Source organism: Camarhynchus parvulus, chromosome 4 (genome assembly GCF_901933205.1).
Source record: "Camarhynchus parvulus chromosome 4, STF_HiC, whole genome shotgun sequence".
Taxonomy (NCBI): domain Eukaryota; kingdom Metazoa; phylum Chordata; class Aves; order Passeriformes; family Thraupidae; genus Camarhynchus; species Camarhynchus parvulus.
The window spans coordinates 51,749,377-51,763,276 of NC_044574.1; the positions used below are offsets into that span (position 1 = coordinate 51,749,377).

The 13,900-nt window shown below is 41.6% G+C and overlaps 1 protein-coding gene across 1 annotated transcript in view; it reads right to left on the reverse strand.

The window, feature by feature from the left end:
• Positions 1-222: 222 nt before the first annotated feature.
• GRID2 (glutamate ionotropic receptor delta type subunit 2) overlaps positions 223-13,900 on the reverse strand; it is a 669,086-nt gene continuing 655,408 nt past the window's right edge. Inside the window, exons 15-16 of the mRNA XM_030948215.1 lie at positions 4,834-5,074; positions 223-732 (exon numbers count right to left, since the gene is read on the reverse strand). Coding sequence (XP_030804075.1) covers positions 310-732; positions 4,834-5,074 — 664 coding nt within the window. The 3' untranslated portion in view covers positions 223-309. The remainder of the gene's footprint in view (positions 733-4,833; positions 5,075-13,900) is intronic.

Sequence of the window (13,900 nt, forward strand, 5' to 3'; positions counted from 1 at the left end):
TAAAGAGAATAAGGGGAGGCAGAAGAGACCAGACTGTGAAAGCAGAGAAGAGGAGGAGGAAGAGTTGTTACTAATAGTTCTGATTCTTAAATAAAATAAAGAAAAAAAACCCCAAAACAACTCCTGAAGAGAAAATAACCCTCAAACAAATTAAAAAAGAAAAAAAAAACCCAACCCAAACCACAACCCTCAAAACCAAAAAATAAGGAAAAGAAGAAAGGTTACATCCATGTTAGTCCCACAATATTACAGCTGCTCCTTGCAAAGGGAGTCCTAAATAAGAAACAGTGAAGAAACTCGTTCTGATGCTCAGATGGAGGTGCCTCGGTCTGGGTCGCTACCGATATTCAGGCCCAGGGTGGGAGTTGGTTGGTAAGGAATAGATGACATTGTTTTGATGGGGCTTCTGAAAAAGCCCCCGTTGGGTGCCCTGTGCCTGAAAGGGCCAGTTCGGTGCTCGGGCACGCTGCCGAAGGAGAATCCCGAGGCGGCTTTAGCAGACAGCGTGCGGCTCAGAGTCTGGATCTGCTCTGGTATGAAGGTGGTTGTGGTGATGTGAGTGTTCCTGAAGTCACTGATTTGCTCCAGTGCCTGACGTGTGGGTAAAGTGTCAATGTCCAGCGGGGTCAAGTCAATCGATGAGGTGGAGAACTGTTTATGGGGACTGTCGTCGTCTGTGCAGAGGCTGTTCACGCGCCTGTGGAGGTGCTCCAGGTCGATCTCCTTGTCGTCCTGGGGAATGAGAAAAACAAGAGGCACCACTCACCATCGCCATTTGTGCTGGGCTGAAGTTTCACAGGGTGATCAGCACTGCTTGGGGAGCGCAAGGCACAACTGACTAGAGCTGGCTCTTGGCTGACGGTGTCCTGAGTGTCACCAGTGAGCTCCCCCACTGCCTGAAGCCAGGTGGGCAAAGCCAAACTGAGGCAGACCCTTACACCACAGCTACCTTCAAACCCTGGATCCAAACAACAAAACTCAAAGCACCACTGGTAGCTTTTCAGGAAAAGGCAAGCTCAGAGCTAGGTGGGTTAGACTAGCAACAGCTGAATAAAAGTAAACTGCATAATCTCAAACGCCTGGAATGATGCCAGTTCTTCAACTCCGCAATGAGAACTAAATTTGGATGTCAACATGGGAGGCTCTGAGGGATCAGGTTGCCATCTTTGTCATCCTCTCAGGGTTTAAGGAAGGGCTAGAAACTTCTCAGGTTCCTTTTTGCCTTTATAATGTAAATTGTGGTATAGAAAAGCTGAACATACAGAGAAAAAACCCCAAGCACTGGTGACTCATTGACATCGAACAGAAAGGAGTACACCAGGCAATTTTAAATTACAATGCCAACAGAGGGATTAATTATCTCCTCACCTACAAAGAAGAAATTCCATCTATTCTGATGGAATTATACTTTTGTGGGTGAGAAGAGAAGGCAGACTGATGTATTTATTATAATATATCATTGCTTCTCTTACCTCTGTCCCTTTTCCTTCTTAAATCTCTCTTCCCAGAGAACTCATTTAAACAGGTTTGTTTGTTATAATTGAGAATTTAAATGCATAGAAGTTAAAAAAGAGGAGAAAGCCCTAGGTGACCCAATAAATCACCTGTGTTGTACATACATATTTCTGCTGAACTGCAAAGCCTAATTCAAAGCAGCATTAAGTACACACGGACAGGGATATTCCCTCAGTCTAAGTAGTGCAGCTCATTCAGAACAAAAATCAATTTCAACTAACCTTAAAATTTACCTTAATCTCTGTGAAATTTACTGGCTCTTCCAGGCCACTAGAAATATCTCACACTCTAGGACCTCACAGAGGATAATTAGGCAGCCGATAGATGTGCACTGATGACTTCCAGCCTTGATTACTGAAATTCATTGACTGGCTTGATCCAGAGCTCCCTGAATCAATGGCAAGACTCCTAGTATACCGAATGGGCTTGAGATCCCTCCTTTCTCTAGGAATGAAGTCAAGCACTCAGTCCACACCTAGAACAAACTGCAGGAGTTCATCTACTTAGCAGAATGGATCACTGAACATTTGCGCTGGCACCACGCCGAACACAGAGCCCGACTGGAAGGAGACTGAGAGGCCAGCTCCCCTCCAGGACTGCACCCTCCGAGGGCAGGGACAGGGAGACAAACCAGGGAAAAAGGGGAAGGGAACAGGGCATCAGGGATCTCCCAGGGACTGGATGATCACTGACCACAAGGGCTTTGATTTGAGCTCATCACAGGAAGGAAAAAATGCAGTGCTCATTCCTCGGACGTAGCTTTCTGTCTATTATTTATTCACAGGTGGACATAGACATGGATGCACATAACAACCACACAGGTGACATCAAATCCAAACGCATTCACCAAACGCTATCTCCTCAAAAAATTTGGAGCTGCATATGGATGCAGGAGAACTGGGGCCACATCAGAAGCTAAAGAAATATACAGAGGCTCGATTAGCGTGTGCAAGTCATGACTATGTCTCTGAGGGACAGTCCTAAATATTTTCCTTTTTTTTTTTCTGGTTTGTTTTTTGTTTGTTTGTTTTTAATTTTGAAAAAACAAACATACAAACACTTTGTAATTTAAAGTGCCAATTGGGAAAATATTGGAATTTCATAGTTTCTGAGCCTCTAAGAGTAACTCAAAGTAGTCCTCTTTCTTTTACAGAGATGCATTTGGGGCTAGGGTCAGACCAGTGAAAAGATATAAGCGGTGATAATCTCCCATGCTTAGCCCACAACCCAATCTCCACCCAATCGATACACCAAAATGAGACCCACTCACAGTAAGATTGTGCATATCTCCATAATATGATCTTTCCTCTTCTCTCTTGTGTGATCAGTAGTGAAATATTCAGCAGTTTTCACATTTAAATTATCATCAGGCTTCAGAGTCAACATCCCATTGAGATTACTGGGGCGGTTCATACTTCTCTCAGAGCTACTGTTTAAGGCTGTCTGCAGACTCAGGCAGACATCAGTGAATGGGTTACTTCTGGCACGCGACCGAAATGTTATCTTCGCAACCATTAGACAATTTTTTTTCAGTATAAATGCTTGCATTCTGGAGCACAAGATGGCAGCCACCAGGAAAAAGGGTTGGCTTGCTGACCACAAACTGGCCCAATCTGACCCCCGATTCTGGACTAGTGGCCTGGAAGAGCCAATGGATTTCATGGAAGCTAAAATGAATTTTAAGAAAGTTAGTTAAGATGTATTTCTTTGCTGAATGACCCCCACATCCAGGATAATGGGGACATTCAGCACGTACGTCCACGTTAAACTCAGTTTTGAGCCAAGCTTTTCAATTTAACGTTGAGATGAGTGTTTAAATGCTAAGCTAATGACCATATAATAAAGATCAAGGAGGCCAAATTATACCATTTGTGGAAAGTACACACTTGAATTTCTCAGCATTTGAAAATTGAAATAGGAAATTTTATACTTGAGTAAAATATCTGTGTTGGCATGTTTTTCTTTTCCTTTGTTATTGATTTTCATGTTTTGCACCAGATAAATATCAAGTGTCAAGTTCTAAATATTTGGGTAAACAACAATCAAGTAAATTTTAGTGTTTTAAAATAATTTACCAGGTGAAACTACATGGTTTCCATTCCTGAGAAACCCAATTTAAATTCTAGAGATTCCTTTTTTTTTTTCCTTTTAATAATGGTCCGGTCCAGATCTTGAACAAAAAAGAAAAGAAAAAGAAACAAAGAAAAAAGAAAAAAAAAAGCTTGGGAATTAAAACAGGCAAGAAAAGATTAAATGTATTTTAACATCAGTGCCAATGTTGTCTAATTAGGCGGTGTAATTAATCCTGCCTGATTAGACAGCATTAGATTAGCAGGAATAAACACAATGGAGAAACTGCAGAGAAGGCAAGACCACTGCACACAAATTAACATCAATACCCCACAAGCTACACAGATGTGCCTAAGCTACAGAGACAAAAAAGCTGTTTTTAATAGTGCTACATGTATGCTCTCATTTTGGTTTAGGTTTGGATGTTGCTTCCAAGGATATTTTAATAAATCATTTTGGCCCTAATTTTCTTTTTAGCATTTTGTAGAGGTAAGAAGTTAATTATGAATAAAAGTAATTTGGTGCAAAGTTGCACAAGGCTCAGATGGCTGGTAGAGGGACTGGTAGATTACCACAGGAAGGAAAGCATTACACATGCAGGTGTAGAAGCAAACTCATCTCAGGTGTAAAATAACATATTTCTCTGTGGCATCTGTACAAGATTTTCTGAAGCAAGCCTGTACCAGGTTTCAAAAATATGTCTGGCTTGAACCTGAAAAATCTAATGTAGTCTTGCTTCCCTGGACTTCAGATGAAATCAAAAGATCTGAAGTTCATGGAACTCTCAAGAGCTTAATGTTTCTGAAAATGGACACAAGCTTATTCAAGAAGCTAACAGCTGATGTAAGGGGCAAATTTTGCAAATGTATTTTAAATGACTCTGCCACTGAGCTTAGGGGACGTATTTTTCAAGAAGAAGCCAAGATACCTAGTGAGAATTAGCTGTCACCAATGGGAACAATGAACTGAATATTGATGTATTAATAATGTACTATTCCACAAGTAACAATTGTGTTTTACTCAGAATAGTTGCATATTTATACATCATCAATATACATTTATTTTTATTCAAGCTTTTCTAGAAAGAATAGCTGGAAAGATTTTGAGGAACATCAATTACGTTAAAAAATCAGGAAGCTAATGAAGTATCTCTGAATTTGATTCCCCACCCTCTCTAGTGCTATAAAGTCAAGGCAACAATCTTTAGGGTGCATGAAAATTCCCCAGGAGAAATGGAGGGTCTAATACCTCTTTTGATGGAACCCGGGAGCCTTTCCTTTTATTCCACCACGTTTCCAACATTGCAATGAAACAGGATAGGACAATCCCTGCAGCGAGGATGCAGAAAACACCTGCAAAACTTTTTATGTCCAGGGCACCTCCTTTCTGTTTGGTATCCACAGATGAGTAAAGATCACACTGACCGTTCTTCGGCCACCACTTATGCTTCAGTACGTCCATGTCGCCATTCTGCTGCAGCTCCAAAATCCTTGGGGAGAAAGCACAGAGGCAGGGGTTAAAGTGGGGCAGCAGGGTGTAAATCTGACTGCCTGCAACCTCCCCATGTGTCTTGGAAAGCCAAGCAGCAGATGAACCTGCACAGACTGATTTAGCCAGAAAGGAAAGCTTGGGTTTGGGCTTGCCTGTTAGGCTGAGCATATGGATATCTATGTGCCACTCCAGATACGGCAAAGCACACTCAAATCTTTCTTTCCTTCTTTTAACAAACTCAATGAAAATGCTTTACTCAATATATTATATTTTCTCAATTGGCTTTTACTAGTCTAGGGCAACTGACTTTCACAGTCCATTAGATATCTGACAATATTTTGCATCCTAATCATTGGAGGAGAGACATTTCAATTAAAAAAATCAGAAGGCATATGCATTTCAGAGTTACCACGTTACACACAACATTGTTGCAAACGGATCTTTATCAGGTTGCCTACGTTTGCTGCTTTGGAGAGAGAGCAAAGCCATTTTATTGCAGCCAGTGATGACCTAAAGCAGTCTTGCTTAATGTCAGAATGCAACCTGATGATAAGTGGTTCCACAGGAAGGTTCCTTGCTATGGAATTCACTTGTCCTTGGACCTACACACCCAGCCTCTCGCCAAATATTTCCTGGGCAGCTTAAAAGGACAACATATTTAACTAGACTTCCTGTGGGATGAAATGTTTGAGAAATGAGAATTTTGTTTGGAAGAATATTTTCATATTTACTCCATTTATTTCTGAGGAGATAGTTTTTTTTTTAAAGCATCCAGAAGTGACTAGAGTAACAGCTGGTTGCCCCTGGTTATCCAAGATAAAAAATTCAATGATTACACCTAAAAAGAATAAAACAATGGAAAATTTTTCCTTCATGTAATGAATTTGTTTTTCATTTCAGTGTTGGAAGGCAAACAATTACTACTGCAATCATTTGACACAGCATGCAAAAAAGTCCATGTGCACACAAACCAGCAGAGGTCTGGGATGCTGCTACCAGAGAGACTGTAGTGCGCTGCAGGAGGAAGGAAAGCTGTCCCACTGTCTCAGGGCTACCACAACAGCTCAGTGCAGTGATCTACATCAGCCTCAAAAGGGAGCTTGAAAGTACCTAGGGCCCGCAGGGCAGCTGCTCTGTGCACAGGTGACTCAGTCTCTGATGATGCTTCAGCTGGTATTTGTGTCCACAAGGCCACTTAATTGGCACATCCAAATGGCCACCTACTTGTGCTGTGGTCTTGCCAGGAATGGGAGGCTTGACACAGCCAGCAGTCGCTGAAAACCCAGCACAGGTCTGGAGGAAGCTCCCACTTCCCACCTAGTACTATGCCTGGTGGCTGGGATCATGACCTGTTCAGAGGGGAACAGCTTGTACACCTCTGTGCTGTCTCAGAGGGAAGAGTGTCCTAAAAGGACAGATCACAGGTGACACACAAGTCCTTAGGGATGCCAGAACCACCTTGTTCATGTAGCTTTGAGTTTGTAAGAAATTCTGTGCAGTGCCTGCTGACAGTACATTGCTCAAGGTCCCACTCTGGAGAAAGGTATCCAAGGTCAGAGTTGCCTGGATTACATTTTGACTTCTCCCAAACCCAGAGACACCTTAGGAAAGCCTCATCCTGAAGCTTTCTGGTGGAGCAGGGCTATCTCAAGGATGGGAGGATAATCTGGTTTGTTGTAAGAGACTGAATAGCTGTTATGAGCCACTCATGTTCAGATGAGCTCTGGAGGGATGGCACTGCAGGCAGGACTGCTGCCATTGCTGCCTGCAGCTGCCTCTTGGGAGTGTGTAGAGAAGCTCAGGTTAGACCCAGTGACAGGATGAGATGCAACTGGGGTAAACTGGAAGACAAGAAATTCCAACCAGGTAAGAGGAGAATCGGAGAGGTCAAACAATGGAACAGAGAATTTATGGCATCACCACCCCGGTGAAATTCAAAGACCCAGAGGGAAAGACCCAGGGCAAATTGACCTGCTCTAACAAAGGGCTGAACTGGAGACCAGATTAGTGCTCTGCAACTGCAAACAGGGTCCATACCCTACCCTGGATCATGGCATACAGTCCTTATGGAAAGAACTCACCATAATTCTGGATCTCACTACCCTGGAATCCTGTACTAGGATTTAGGTGAGTATTTTGGCCCAAATATTCCATTCTGGGAGGTCAGCAGGAGCAGACAGCCAGCATAAACAGAACCCTTTTGTATAAGTTCAGGAAATTAATTTTCAATGCCTAATCCAAACATATGTAGTTTATATTTAGGAATTACTGTACTATCTTCCCAAGGCAGTAACAGAACAACATCCATGGGGTTTATTTCTTCCAGCAGTGGCTCTAATCCCTGAGCAGGGCGATTTTGTCTCTTTTGTTCAGTCAGGAATAGAATGAACCATCCAAATGATTGCTCTATTCTCATTAATTAAATGATTCTTAATTTGTCAGTATAATTCCTGATTACACAAGGCATCTTTTTAACAAAAGGCATTTGCATAAAGACACTGAGCTTTGGCTTGTTCCTTAATGGAGATTTATCCCTAATTGTACCCCTGGTAATTATTGGCAATTTTCTTTATGGATGTAACATATAAGTTCAATTCTTTAAAGGAAAACATAAAACATGGAAGTAGAAATTGGGGATAGTATTGGTATTATTACATGGGAGAGCTCAAGAAGTGGAAAGCTTATAAAGAAGCCATGTAAAACTGCAGCTGCAAACAGATGTTGAGGGATACAATATATATTGAGAGAAATGATAAGAGCAGCAATATCTATGTTAATGGCATGCAGAGAAAGAGGGAGATCCTGCTTCTGTTAGGCTTCAGAAACACTCCATTTCAGAATTCACCTGTTTATCAAATCAGAATCAAAAGAATAGTTAACATATTAAGGAGATTTAACGCTTATAACATGTTCCTAGTTATGAAAGTTCCTATCTTTGTAGCTCATTTTCAGAAACGAAAATTGCGCTTTTATGGGAATTCCAGGGGAAACAAAGGAGGAAGGGAGGTTCCTTGCAAGCAGGCACGCCGGCACACGGGCGCTGCTCTCCCTGCGTGCTGCAAGGAGGCTCCCACACGATGGCACTCTTTCCATAAAAATACGTGGATTTGCCGCAGCTCCTGGTGGCTTCCCCGATACGCTAATCAGACGTACCTGTTGGGTGGCAGACACTACAATCACTTTGTTATTTGATTTTCAAATTTAATAAATGACTAAAGTAATAAGGCATTAACTAAATGCTCTGAATGATAATGATCTTCCAATGCTATAATTCCAGCAAGTGCCTCTCCTTCATAGTCCCAGATTTTTACAGCTGAACTTTTTCCTCAATGGCTCTTTTGAACCTGCTTATTAGTACAGAGTAATACTGTGAGACATAAGCCAGTGGAAATTAATAAGCAGGGTGCACGAGTTCCTGATGTTTTGAAATACCATAGTCTTAAAAACTTACAAAAGAAGCCTATATATTGAAATAATCCGATTTGTCCAAAAAACATGATCTTTAAAACTTGCTTATGGACAGAGTACAGGTCTTAAATATATTTTTCTTTAGCAAGTAAAGTGTTAGAGTTACATTTTTCAGGGCAATGACGTAAATTTATTGAGGTGCACTTTAACTGATTTGGCTCTGAATTCACAGTGCCCAGTGACGTCTCGTGGATATAAACACAGAAAACTAAGCTGCCTGTGCTTTCCAAATCTAACAGGGATGTGAACAAATCCTAATGAATCAATGGGAATAGGAGTGGATTCCACTTGGTAACGACATTGCTGCTGGCAGTAAAATAGAATTACTCCTCCAAAATACCCACAGATAAAAAACCCCAACTTAATGTGATAGCAAGGTGTCACAAATGCTCTGAAACTGAGACCTCTGTGACAACACCTTTTTTGATCTAATTTCATTCTCAGCTATCAGTAGTGAGCATGAGATATGAGAGGCCATTTACAGTGATATTGGAAATGCCAACGCATGTTCTGGGATGTCAAAGGTGACTGAGTATCAGCTTCCTGCACCAGGAACATGCTGTCCACAGGGATAACTTCCCCACAGGCACTGATAAGGAAGAGGATGTGCTAAGGATGAGGTGCTTGGCTCTAGTCAGCAGATCAGACTGCTACAGAGAGCAGATTTGCAGAGCTAAGGTAATGAATGCCCACTGTTGAAGGGGCGGGGACACCGTAAATAATAAAAATAAAAATGCTTTAGTTGAGTACCTTGGTGGGCTCTGCCTCAGGAGCCTGAGCCAAGGTCCCAGCCCTTGTGCTGGCTCCCAGGGGGCTCTCATGGGTCACCTTTGGGAGCACTCGGTGCTTGCAGATGGGATCAGGCAGTGACAAGACCTCTGGTGACTTCTGCAGTGGCTAGGCAAAAATCATTCCTCTGGCAAAACCTTCTCACTGGAGCTTTTCTATCAGAAATCTGATATAAAGTCTGCAGAATTTGGTTCTCCTCTTTAAGCAAGATATAAAAGCTGGTTTGTAAGCATCCTCAATTATCAAATTGAACAGGTAGGGACCCACAAGGAGTGTCTGTGGGTTTTTTACTTCAGTGAAGCAACTGCCTAAATCTTTCACTGCAATAACTGGAGTGATGCCAGCTCCTGTTGCATCTCCCTGAGCAAGCTTTAGGTTTTGGCAAAGCAGGTTCCTCTCTTGGCAGCAGGGCAGCTCTCACTGGTGCCACCTGGAAGGCTGGCTCGGGGCTGTGGTGCCAGAGAGGGATGGCTGCTGCCTGGCGTGGCTGGCTTCCTCATGGGGAAGGAAATGGGAAATAGGAATGGAGAGGGGCAAGTAGGAGACTCTTGGAGTCCTTTTCATCTCCTCTCCCCTCTCAGTGGTACCTCACTGTCTCACTGAGACCTGGTGAGTTTTCATATTTTGCCCTCATCCTTGAGGCCTGGTGGGAGACACACAGTGATGCTCAAAGCCTTGACTTAATGCCATAAATCATATTTATAAGATTTATAGCATCATATTTCAGCCATAAAAAGGATGGTGGGAAGGTGTAGGGCAAAAGTCATTGCCCTGAGGTGAAAGTAAGAGGGCAGCACTGCCAGTGCCTGCTCCTGAGTGGATGAAGCAATGTTGGGAGAACTTGCAAAATGAGCAAAACACGTGGAAGAAGAGATCATTATATCTACATATACAGATAAACCAGTCCTGCCTTTGACTAGAGATCTCGATATCTGTGAGAATTTTTGGTTCTGAAGAGACCATTTTCTGTTTTTCTCTGTGGATATTTTTTTTAAGCCAGCTTTTTAATGAGCTGCCAGTCATGGGCTCCATGAGAGGAAATGTTGTGTGCCAGCCAAATGCTGCCAGATTAGACGAAGCAGCGCTCCCTTTGCACCCATTCCCACCACTTAACCCAGCAAAAGAGTGCCCGTGGGTCCAGCTGCAAAGCCTGCTTTGTGGCAGGGACTCTGAGCAGATTTCAGCCCAGATTTCAGCCAGGGAGGCCCAGGAGGGCAGGCAGGTGGCCGCCTTCTGATGTGCCCTTCAGCAGGGCTTGGCACCACACTGCTGTCAGCAGGAAGGCAGTGCACAGAAACAAGGATAAGCATCTTGCCTTCCAGAGATGACAGAAGAAGCAGTAGTAAACCAGAGCTGCTGTTCAGCATTAAGGATTTGCATTTCAAACAATATTAAAAGAGAGAAAGCAGCTGACCTTTTGTTTTGTTCAGCAACAAACAATTACCCTCCAAAGATGTAGCAATCATCACTTGGATGCCACAAATTAGTATCACTTCGTTCAATTTAGAGAACTCATTTTTACTTAAATCTGTTGAACTTAGATGGATACTCTCTTTCAAATGCAGAAGGGTAACCTTAAATGAAATGGCATCTGCAGTAAAATGAGATATTACTCTATTTATTATATGACTGTTGGAATTTGATAAGGATGGCTCTACAATAGTTTTGTTCAAGCTGAACAGCTTTGCGGAGTACATACTAACAATTCAGAAACCTACATAAAGATAAAAATCAAGTTATTAAAGATCTTCTGCTTACTTTTTATACAGAAAAATAGAAGTGAGCTTTAATGGCCTTTCACTGTGAAGAACTTTTCTGCTCAGGAGAAAGAGGCGATAAAAGTATTAGTACTTATTTATGAATCCCAAATGACAAGAGAACATCTACAGACAGTTGCATAAATATGATGAGTTCATTAAGCTCAGTGCTGTTATGGTAAACACCAAATTAATTCGTTATGGCGAGTCACGGTACACCGCCAGCCTTATTAAAACAAAGAAATGTACTTTCAAGGTACATTGGTTCCTGTGCACTACCCACATTCCAGCCCTCTTTTAGAAAATTACTTGAAAAATGATAGTTACTAAGCTTTATAAAAAATTCAGTACTTCATGGCCCCATGAACACCCTGGACTTAATTTTTGTCTTGCTTTCATTGCCACAAGCCAAAAGCAAGAGCAGGGACAGCCTGTGGAGTCTGCAGAAGAAGTGAGCAGGCTTTGGTGTGCTCCCCTCCACTGGGACAGCTCTGCCCTGCCCATCCTGGGAAATGTGTCTTTCTAACTGCCCGTGCTTCCAAAGCTGCCTCCCAGATCCACAGATCAGCTGTGATGCATGGTACTGCCATAGGACAGAGAGACAGTGCTCCTTCCTAAATTTACACTTTTTCACACTGTTCCCAACAACACTAGAGGTGATATTGTGGCTTTATGAGCAGAATTTACGATTACATGCATACCACTTGAGGATTTGAGTTGCAGGTCCCAAGCAGTATGTAGGTAAATCAGGAGCACCTCTTGTATCTGAAATTAACCAATAATTTCACACAAATTCAGGAAACCCCAGTGTCCAAAGTCAGCAGAGTTTCATCATTAACTTTCAGACAGCAGAGCCCAACATAGAGCACACCTGGGAGCCCCAACCCTTCTGGACAGGCTGGGACAAAAGTGGCATTTTTCTGAATCAAATCTCAATTAACCAAAAACGGAAAGCTTGGAACGTGCCCATTCAGCCACTGCATACTTCTTAGATGTCTTCTCCCTCAGCTCTCACCTCACTGAACATTTCTTCCAGTGTCACTTGTCAGCTGACCCCTGCCTAAAAAGCCCTGTGGATAACAAGCCATGTGAATAACTGTTCTCCTGCTTAGCAGGAGAAAGAAAAAAATTGAAACAAACACTTTAGTTTGACTTTGTTATTGGTTTTTTTTCCAAGACTGAGATGACAACAGTTATTAGGCTTAATTACTATTTCCAAGTGCATTCTCAGACTTTTTGGACACAAAGCAATAAGACAAACACCAAAAGTTTGCATTAAGAAAACATCAACATGAAATACTAAAATATTTGCCTTTTCTTTTAAGGAATTATTTTTTCTTAATTAGATAATAAGGAATAGCTTTAACTAATCTGTTTAGACCCTCTGCTGATGTGTTGTGAGAAGGATAAATAAACTAGTTCACTGAACCTGACCTAGCACTGGATGAACACACAAGCCTTGTCTTCAGCTAAGAGGCAATCACGTTAAAAATAAAATTAATAACATCTTAAGATCTTAAGAATTGTGGTGACTAGTGAACTTCATTTTTTAGATAGTATGTTTAGGCTACCTTTAGAAGTCAAGCACTTATTCCAGCTATGACAATATGGTATTTGCTAGTATCAAAACTGGACTCCAATGACTTGACAAGAGGCAGAAGAGAGAGCAAGAGGAAGAGACTCAAGAGAACTAGAAAGGAAAAGAGAGGGAGTCCCATGAAGACCCAGAGCATCTCTGCAGTCAGAAAGGCAACACCTTGGGTGGTCTTTGAAAATGTCAGCAGCGTCCTTGAGCGCACTGTGATATTTGGGTTATTGGGTGCAGGAAAAGATCTTTAATTTCACTGTAAGAACCTGGACATGATCATGTTTGCTTGGGGTCATGTTCGGGTAGTGCAAAGCCTCATTCTTATCCAAACTACCTGCATCTCTTTTTTGAGAAACACAAGACACATCAGCTACACTAAGTCCCTTGAAGTGACAGTCTAGAACAGCTCTTTTTAAAAGTAAGAGATCTAGGTGGCCCTTGCATATTTGACATTTATCTGCTATTTACCTAAGCAAATATGACAAAAATATTTGGCTGATGAGTCTGTCATATTTTAAACTGCTTGTACAGTGCTTTTTTAAAGCCCTTAAAAATTAAAAACAAAATCATCAAAATTTCCTTTTTGATAGTGTTTAGATGAATGATTTATGTATCTTGACTTAAATATCATAATTTGGATTTTAGAGACCCTGAATCAATAGCTTATAGCTATCTCCAAGGTGAACAGAGCTGTTGATAAAATAGGAGAAGCTAGACAGATAAATACAGAGTCTGAAGATCAAATCACAGTAATACTCTTTGTGTCTGAAATCTGACATTTAAAAATACCTCAAATGCTTTTATCTTCTTAGTACTTGGTTACAGCAGTGAAAGCTTCCCAGATTCATTCCCATACAGGGTTTAAAAAACACTGAGGTCTGAAACCACTATTTGTGTACATGAACATGCAATAACCAACCTTATACATTTAGAGATATACTGAGGGGCCTTTCCAGACAATCCTTTGAACAACGAAAGTAAAAATGTTTAAGATTATTGTATAGGATATATTATTACTCCAAAACTTAATTCATTACTTTGATTTGTTCTCCCAAGCAAAAGCATTACATAGAGGAACCATTTCTAGAGATAGCCCAAAATACACTCCCTCTTTAAAGCCTTTCCTCAGATCATACCAATGAACACTCTTCAAATACACACAGCAGTATAGAGGCTACCCAGGGAAGCCTAAGGAAAAGCCACAATTCTGCCTAGAAATTTT